The sequence below is a fragment of the Trypanosoma cruzi genome, genomic scaffold (assembly GCF_000209065.1).
Source record: "Trypanosoma cruzi strain CL Brener 1047053516807 genomic scaffold, whole genome shotgun sequence".
Classification (NCBI taxonomy): domain Eukaryota; phylum Euglenozoa; class Kinetoplastea; order Trypanosomatida; family Trypanosomatidae; genus Trypanosoma; species Trypanosoma cruzi.
The window spans coordinates 387,659-396,692 of NW_001849558.1; the positions used below are offsets into that span (position 1 = coordinate 387,659).

Below are 9,034 nucleotides of genomic sequence, written 5' to 3' on the forward strand. Positions count from 1 at the left end.
CACACCAGCCAAAAAAATCCAAGCAAATTTCTTCTCCGCAATGAAATAAACCCGTTTTTTTTTTTTTTTTTTTTTTTTGGGGGGGGGGGGGGCGTGTCTGCAATGTGAGAAAATTTTTTTTTAAAAATGGGCAAGAAGACAAATGATGGTCGTTGCATCTATTCGCTAAAAGCGGATGGATGTCACACGAAATCCACCGCGTTCATTAACTCTTGCTGTGAAGATGACTTTTTCCCCCTTCGCCCACTGATGCTTCCGCAGCCACGGCTCTCCGACGTACACTCGTTGGTTGGGATGTTCCGTACCAGAGGGCTGAATAAACGCATAGCGATTTGTCACCATACACACAACCCCCTCTGCATTTTTCATTGACTCCGGAACGTCATTGTGGCAAAGTGGGCACCGCGCCTCCAGGTGTACGAGAGCACACGTGGCACATTTGGCTGGAACAAATGGGCAAACCTCAGCCGCCTCCTCGACTGCACTCTCCACAGCAGCACGCTGAACTCCACAGAAGATGCAGTACGCCTCAAATTCAACGTTTACCCGCTGACATTGAAGACATTCCCATGCGTCGGTCGGGCACTTTTCCTGCACGCAGGGGCGCAAGGACAGACAATTCTGACACACGTAGCTACAGACATCCGCATTCTTGTTTTCCGCGCCACACTCCTCACATATCCATGGCTCTTTGTTATGAACACATAATTCCTTCGGGTGCGTCCCAAGACAGTATGGACACTGTCCATTCAAAAAATGTTTTGTTCCGAGAAACCCACATTTGGTGTCGATATGTTCCAAAAGTTGTTTCGCCAACGCAATAGCACGTCTTGCCATTGCGTCATAGGCAATGAATTTGAACAGACGAGTTTGTAGACGTCCGAGCTCTACTGCTACAAAAACATGGGTTTCCTCCATAACTCTGAGCTCCACATGCGTTTTAAAGGAGCACATCAGTTCTTGAAGAAGTGTTACCAAACGCTCGTTTATCCCATCACGCTCCGACAGCTGCACAAGCCCCTTCAACGTCTCGCACACAACAGGAACACTCCAGCCTTCCCTTTCTACTGGTGGTAGAAATGTGGTGCAATGCATGCACATGGCTTCAATATGCAAAGGCTCCACGTCTTTGCCACACCCTTCGCAGTGGCGAGGAGCAACGTGTATGAAATCAGACTCACGCATATCCTCTCCACATTCCTGACAGACGTGTGCCGCATCGCCCACAGCCATAACATCGCAATTTGAACAACGGAAAGCCAATTGACCATCACCTTTCGTCGCTTTCCGAGCCACCATCTCTTCACTCGACGCGTTACGCTGCAGAGAACCATCACAGCGAAGACATTGAGATGCAAAGGGATTGACAGAAGGGAGACGGCAATCGGAGCAAAGAGGAGAATCGCGGATGTTCCGCACAACCGCAAAAGGCAGGCATTCTACCTGCGGACAGTCAGGACATGCACGGTCCAACGAACTCCGTAGTTCTCCACATCCTTCACAGCACCAAACAATGGAATTCGCAGCAGCCCATGATTCCCGAAGCCAACCGCATTTTCGACAATACTGCATCAATTCCCCCAAAGATTTTTTTGCATCCAACGCGTTGTTACCAGGGCAAAAACAATGCTTCTTCTCTATTCGTTCCAAAGATTGCAATAACTTGGCAACAGGACCATTGGGTGCCTTGCAGCGAAAGCAAAAAAAAGTCTGACGTGCAGGGTTGTTCGCACCACAGCCGTCGCAGGTCCATGAACGTCGCACAACAGCTGCCGCAATGAAATCCTCGCACATTCTTTCACCGCATGACTGACAGCATTTCCAGCGCTCATCCTGAGCATGCCCACAGCGGGAGCAGACCAAAAAACTGTTTCGAAGAGCGGAACAAAGGCAATAATTAAATCGATCACTGTTTAGTCGACCACATGAGGAACACTTCCATAGTTTGTAGGGTGGGGCCAGCAAGGCATGCCGTTTCAAAATTGGATCTGCATCACAGCGCCAAACAGTAGACAGATGTTCCACCGTTTCCCTCTTGCCCTGATCCCGGGCAAAGCAAAGAGTGTAGTAATTCAAGAATGGAATGCCATTTGTGGAGGGATCCACGCGAGAGAACAGTTCTTTCAGCGCCAAACTGGAAGATCGCTGTAAATTCCATAGGATAGATGATGTCAGTGGAACGGCAAAGTGTCTCAAACTCACTGCGGTTTCCAACAGTTCAAGAATCATATCGGTGTTTATTTCATCACCAAAGTACAACGCCACGGTGCGCAAGATTGGGAGCACAAGGTTTAACACACTGCGAGGGGCTGCGTCCTTGGGAACTTCTTTATCGATGCGTGCCACACGGTCACAAATACCGGCCAGGACGTACTCAATGCATTGGCTTATAATCATACCGGGGTTACGAAAAGATACAAGAGCACGGTACAAAGGATTCATGTCAGCAGGATCTCCCAAACGACCCACAAGGCTACACACAGCGTGAATCGCCAACATTGCAGGTGAAGGAATGTTGATCCATCCCTCTTCACGTGACTGCGCCAATCTTAGGAGGGCCTGGTGGGACTGTGAAACATCCCCGTTCCGTACATGGGCCAAAACAGAATGTGGTGTTTCACGGAGGGTTGGACGTGCCGCATACGCTTCACGGACAAGTTCTTCACGATGAATACTAACAAGAACAGCGCTACCATGCACAAGGCCCTCCTCAATGTGCCGTGTCTCTCGATCACTTCTGACCAGAGCGCGAAAAGCGCGAATAATCACTTCAATACACTCGCAAGGTACAGTGTTGCTAACAGCAACAGTAATGCCGCAATTCGCAAGGAACTTACATTGAACGGAAGGTGTCACCAGCTTGTGCTCCTCCATTGTGTTGTATACTTCACAAAGTAAAAACACAGGGGCATGCTTTAAACAGGACATGACTTGAATGTACAGCTCGCCATACCCTTCGATTGCTTCTCCCAAAAGCCAGCGAAGCGCCGTCACCGCGCATTCATGAAACCCGCCCATGGCTGATTCGACGGAAAGAGCACCCGTATGACGTCCTCGAACAACAATAGCCAAATGATGTAGACACAGCTTCACAACATCCACATTTATCTCCTTTCTACGTAGAATTGAAAGAACGATGGGGGCAATGTGAATAGGAAGGGATGCAGCAAGAACTGCTCGCAAACAGCCTTCATATCTCCTCTGATCGCTATTTGTGATGGAAGCCAGGAATCCCATAAGTTCTGTCAAAACGGCTCCCTCAGATTCTTCCACTTGCACAGCGTATTGCATCAATGAGAGAAGCGTCTTTTCAGTCAAATGATTCCCACAACAACGCAGCATAATTTCCACAATATGATGATAACCACTTCGATCTTTTGCCTTTGCCACCGTCATCGACCCTTTTGACAGTCGCTCTTTTTCTCGCAGCCTCCGTCGTGAGATATGCTCGCAACGGTTCCGATCCCCGCACGCTTCCGTTTTGTCGTACGACCGCAGAGTGTCCTCGGAGGCCGCAAGTAGAATTGCAAGGGCCGCGGCACCGCCATCATCACTGCCGTGTCCGCATGGCGCCCGTGTTACGGCGGAGGTCACCGTCCATTTTGTCCAGCAGCGAGTCAAAAGCGTCAGGGCCAAAAAAGGAGGGAGACGTTCCTGCTGCAAAAATTGCATGGAAATTGCTAGAGGCTCACTGGCGACCACATCCATCCCGAGCGCAAGCGCGGAATACGGCGGAAGCGCCCTGTCTGCGTGACCAAAAACAGCCCCGCGATGTCGCGCCACCCGGGGCGAAGTGAATGCCCGACTGGCCGGAAGACGCATGCAATGCGCAGACCAAATCCCTTCTCCCGTTTCTCCCTCGATTCCCTTTCCTCACCGCGCAGGTGGCGGAAAAAGAAGGAGACGACACCCGAAAGAACGCCGCAACGAACGGGAGTATCCGCCCCACAACACAAATAAAAAATAAAAAGGGCGGAGACAACCCAAACCACCAGAAATGCTTACGCAAAGGAGAGTGAAAAAAAGCCAATGCGTGTGCAATTTTCGAGATTTCGGGTAACGCCTTAAAAGAAAAAAGAAGGGGGAAAAAAAAAGTTTTTCAATACCAATACGCCAACACACACACAGACAGACAAATCCATAAAAACAAAACAACAACAAAAAGAAAATGTAATGCTCCCCGCCAGTCAAACATTAACTGCATGCAAAGTATGGGGCAGAAACGCACACGTAATGCCTCGCTCCAAAGTGCGGCGAGGTACACCCCAGACAAAGCTCGAAGCCACGCCTCCAACACGGGCGTGCCATCCCCTCATTTCTATAAACGGTAAATGAGAATAAGGGAAGAAAAAAAAAAAAAAAGAACACACCTCAATGCTCAACGTGGTATTGAATGCAAATAAGAAAAAAAATATAATAGTAATAATAACAATAAATTTGACGCATATCGCCCACGTCATTGCAAGTACTTCGCCACTAAGAAGATATTTTTCAGACACATTTGGATTGCAGATTCAACAAGAAAAAACCCACACAGACAACAGAAAGAATTCTTCAACTCATTCCCCCTCCCATCTTTCCCTTTCATTCCCCCAAACCCAGGATCCCTCCGCTTTCCCTCCTCCACTAATCTCCCCACACCAGTAACATGTTCCCTACAGGCAATTGCTTCCTCTTAGTGTCCCTAGATTCCCCAATACAACCGCTGCTGCTAACATCATCATTACTGTCACCATGAGTAACAACTGCAAATAATAATAATAATAATAGTTTACACGAACGTTTCTGGACGCTTATCTTCTGGAAGCGGAAATCCAGGCACCATATCGTATACAATCTCATCTGGGATAAGTTTGTGGCCGATTGCATTCGTCATAGTGCCTTTTTCCCAAATAGTAGGAGAAAACTCAGATCGCATAAGAGCCCTGTTAGGCTCGCGCCACATCATCGGATTTGCGGGGTCCCTTTCATCCCATCCACTAAGTCGCTGTGACGCTGCCATTGTCCAATAAAAAGAGTTCATATAAGTGGGAAAACCCAAGTACAGCAAGCTAGGGAAAAACTTCTTGTCTTCAGCCGTGTAATCCTTCGTTAGCTCCATAAACTTTGACTTCAAAAGTTGACTCCGATATGTCTCGTACGCGCGGCACACAACCCAGGCTTCCTCAAACTCGTGGCAATTTGCCGTTCCCCACGTAACTGGCTTCAAATTTTTAATGCATCGGTGAAGTGGCACCCATCGGTGAACACACTGGTCCCGAAACATTATGGGAACATTATGCAACTCCATAAAATTGCGGGACACCGACATGGGTCGGCGCTGGTGGCCACGATCGGCACCGAAGGGATCCAGCATGTTCCAGAGCAAAGGATTGTCGTAGGGCCCAAGATTGATGGGCGGCATCGGGTCCCCGGGCTCCGTCCTCTCGAGATCCTTCAAATACTCCGTCATGATGAGAAAAGCTGAGATCTAACAGAAATGCACACAAACAACCACCACCACAGCAACAGGAAAACATAGATATGTACGTATATGTATACATACACACATCGCCAATACATGCAACCATGCCAGTCCCGAAAACACGAGCAGACAGACAGACATATACATTCATTTATTTATTTTTATAAAGAAGGAAGAAAAGAATACTCTGAAAAATAAAATAAAATACGACCGAGTTGTCAACACTGCACCAAACCAAGAAAATCAACAAATAAATTGTCCGTAAAAATAAATAAATAATCAATACTAAAAAACAAAAAAAAAAGGATCCTCTAAAAAAACAAAAAACAAAAAACAAATAAATATGTGTGCCTGACCGATGCCCGCTCTTCCATTTCCCACAGGAAGAGATAAAAGAACGAGGGACCAAAGTCGAGTTAACTTTACCCAGTGTCCCCCCAATTCAGGGAAGACGCATCCAACACCCATTGCCCCCGTGAACCAATTTACAAAACACATGCTGTAACAACTCGGGTTGTTGCAAAATCACAAATCGGAATCCTTTAAGAACTCCCCACCGTCTTTTATTCCCCTCCGTGTGGAGGGCATTAAAACAGGGGGGAACAAAATAATAATAATAATAATAATAAATATGTAAATTTATACGTGTGAAGAAAAGAAGCGGCACTCACACACACGCACACAAACACACACATTAAAAAAAAAAAAAAACACCAAATTAACGTTTTGCTGCATTTTGTTTTCCTCTCGCCATTGGCTCAAAAAAAAGTTGAGAGCACACAAAAGGATTTCAAAAGTGAGAGAAAAAAGAGAAGAACCCCGTCGCTTCACGATGCGCTCATAGCTTTCCTTTAACACCCTGCCAGAGAGAAGCAACAAAGGCACCGTCGCCAAGAACCACTGGGTACACATCGCAGACAAGACCAAACCTGGACTTAAACTTTTCCTGCACGTTTTTCACAACGCTTTCCACGGCATTCTTTTTAAGAAGAAGGAGAATACATCCGCCAAAGCCACCGCCCATCAATCGTCCTCCGCTCACGCCCTCTTCAAGATTAATGGCCCGATGAATAAAATTCAATTCCTCGGTGGATATCTTCAAAAGATCACGCTGTCCTTGATGGGTTGCATTCAGTAGCTCGCCGGCCTTTCGAAAACGCTCCTCCTGGCTCAAAGGACACTCAGGTCGACAAAGCTCAATAAACTGAAGGGTGCGGATTTGCTCGGCAATGTTAAAGATGCCACGGTCGTACTGGCCAGGGGTAAAATGCGGTCTGCAGGACTCCACAAATGCCACTGGATCTTCTTTTGTGAACTTCTTGGGATTTCTTGCAAGATCGCGGAAAGTAAATGCCGCATTATTCATCTTATGTTTCTTTACAACCGCCTGTGCACCTTCAGCATCTGAGCGTAGTGTGTTATACCCACCAGCTGTCGAGCCCGTCAATTCATGACGAATCATGGAATTTATCAAAAGGAAGCAGGCGGAGTCTCCAAGCAGGTAGGACAATGGGTGGGACTCAAACGTTAGGGAATCACAGTCCAATGCCATGAATGAGCCCTCCGTGGCGTGAATGGCCGAAAATTGATCCATGATACCTACATTGACTCCACAGAATTCTGTCTCAATGCGATGTGCCTGTTTTGTCAATTTAATCCTTTCCTCCCTGCTGCAGGGAGGGAGAATCGGAAACCGGGTTCCAGGCACGTAGCACTTCCCACGGTATCGCCGCGTTGCCACGGTCGTGATGGCATTCAAAAGGGCCACATCAAAGGATGCGGAAGCACTCATGCCGGACCCCATAGGCAGAGTTCCCTTCGAGATGGCGCAGAAGCCCTGCAGCTCTGGAGCGTCGATGGGCATGCCAAGGTCGTTCAGCGCCAATGTAGCCGCACCACGAACAAAAGTCCTCCAATTCTTGTCGTGTTTCGCCTGCCCAAGACGATCAAGGACAAAACATTCATCGTCTTCTGTCGCAAAGCGTAACTTCCCGTCGCAGAGGTGTCGAACACGGCCAACAAGAATGTGGCAGCCCTCCTTGAGGGCGGCGGGACACACATACCCGCCCATGTAGTCCACATGCTCACCAAAGAAGTTCACACGGCCGGGGGCGAAGGTGAAAAGAAGCCACTCGACGTCGTCTTCAGCGACAACATTAAAGGTCCTCAGAAACTTTAACTTCAGCTCCGAAACGGTGGCATGAATTCGCTTGTCTGAGTAGCTCGGCATGCTTTGCTTTTCAAAAATGGCAAACAGTAAATCCTCTTTTTTCGACAACTCATCTCACACACAATATAAAAAAAAAAAGAAAAAAAAAGGAAATATAACAAAAAAGAAAAAAAAACAACAACAGCAAAAACTCCCCCAGTCATGAAAGCAAATAATAGCACATCATTGCAGCGGACACAAGAAGAAACACAAAACGAAGGGTAACAACAAACGCAAAACACTAAAAACCAAGAACGCCCAGTGGTGAGTGACTAACACAAAAACATAAAAAATAAATAAATAAACAACACCAAAAATAAAATAAAAAAAAATAGATTCATGCAAAAACAACATGCTCCCGGCCGAGGCCTTGTCCTTCATTCCCATAAAGTGAAAGGACAGCAACAAGAGAGAAACGACAGTTTGGTTCAATGCGCCCAGCATCCCCCGCTTCAAAAACGAGTTAACCCGCACCCACACTCACACAGTAGTAAACCGATTCCAAATATATTTGTCGTGATAACCGGGCTCGTTGTGAACCCACGAACTGGCAGTTTTCACGATTTCCGCAGCCCCTGTTTTCCCCCTCCACGTGGAGGGGGAAAAGGAAGAAATGCGTGGGGCAACAGAAATGGGGAAAAAGTAGAAGCTGCACTTGCTGCCTTACAAATTGGTATCTTTGGAGACCAGCACCACATTGCAGGTAAAGAGGCATGTCAGGTGGACAAGAAACCCTCTTGCTCGTTCTTCCTCACATGGCCACACATCCTTCCCACACGCTTCCAACGTAAAAAAAAAAGGAAAAATTACTAAAAGTCGCCGTCCTCACTCTAAACAAGACGTGGCAGATAAGGATCCCACACACAGTCGGACCGTTGCCCCATTCAAAAAGAGAGATTTGGGCGTATTTCTAAGTTCCTAAAGGTGGGATTTCAAGTGGTGGTGAACGACACGGCGCAAGTGAATGACGTTCTCCTGCCTATTCTTGGCTTTGAAAACGGCCTGTCCTGGAACCAAACAGTTGGCCCCTGCTAATGCCGCCTCATCCACGGTAACGAGATTAATAGAGCCATCCACTTGAATGTTCAGATGGGGGTACCGTCCACGCAGCTGACGCACTTTTGCAAGAGGCTCCGACAGAAATTTTTGCCCCGCAAATCCAGGCTCTACAGTCATGACAAGTACCATATCCAAATGACCGTTCTCAATAAGTGGGATAAGACCGTCAATCGCGGTGCGGGGACTAATTGCAACACCTACTTGCATACCAGCCTCAAGAATTTTGCTTGCCAAAGCAACTGGCTCCTGTGTGGCCTCAATATGAAATGTAAACTGCGATGCCCCCGCATCAGCAAACGGAC

The 9,034-nt window shown here is 47.4% G+C and overlaps 4 protein-coding genes across 4 annotated transcripts, besides 8 other annotated features; all 4 read right to left on the minus strand.

Moving 5' to 3' along the window:
* Positions 1–9,034: part of a sequence feature (heterozygous, non-Esmeraldo-like haplotype) that runs on past the window's edge.
* Positions 55–78: a microsatellite.
* On the minus strand, positions 166–3,822 carry Tc00.1047053510667.100 (hypothetical protein, conserved; the record flags this gene model as incomplete). The annotated part of the gene is made up of 1 exon (XM_808044.1): positions 166–3,822. The coding sequence occupies one exon, from the start codon at positions 3,820–3,822 to the stop codon at positions 166–168; it is 3,657 nt and encodes a 1,218-aa protein (XP_813137.1).
* Positions 4,405–4,439: a sequence feature (AT_rich).
* Tc00.1047053510667.110 (hypothetical protein, conserved) lies at positions 4,772–5,452 on the minus strand (the record flags this gene model as incomplete). The annotated part of the gene is made up of 1 exon (XM_808045.1): positions 4,772–5,452. The coding sequence occupies one exon, from the start codon at positions 5,450–5,452 to the stop codon at positions 4,772–4,774; it is 681 nt and encodes a 226-aa protein (XP_813138.1).
* Positions 5,728–5,806: a sequence feature (A-rich).
* Positions 6,071–6,093: a microsatellite.
* Positions 6,129–6,158: a microsatellite.
* Positions 6,303–7,694, minus strand: Tc00.1047053510667.120 (galactokinase, putative; the record flags this gene model as incomplete). Its single annotated transcript, XM_808046.1, has 1 exon — positions 6,303–7,694. One exon carries the CDS (start codon positions 7,692–7,694, stop codon positions 6,303–6,305), a length of 1,392 nt encoding a protein of 463 aa, XP_813139.1.
* Positions 7,762–7,809: a microsatellite.
* Positions 7,953–8,005: a sequence feature (A-rich).
* Positions 8,592–9,034, minus strand: Tc00.1047053510667.140 (ribulose-phosphate 3-epimerase, putative; the record flags this gene model as incomplete). The annotated part of the gene is made up of 1 exon (XM_808047.1): positions 8,592–9,034. A coding segment is annotated over one exon (443 nt), but the record flags the coding sequence as incomplete, so codon positions are not given.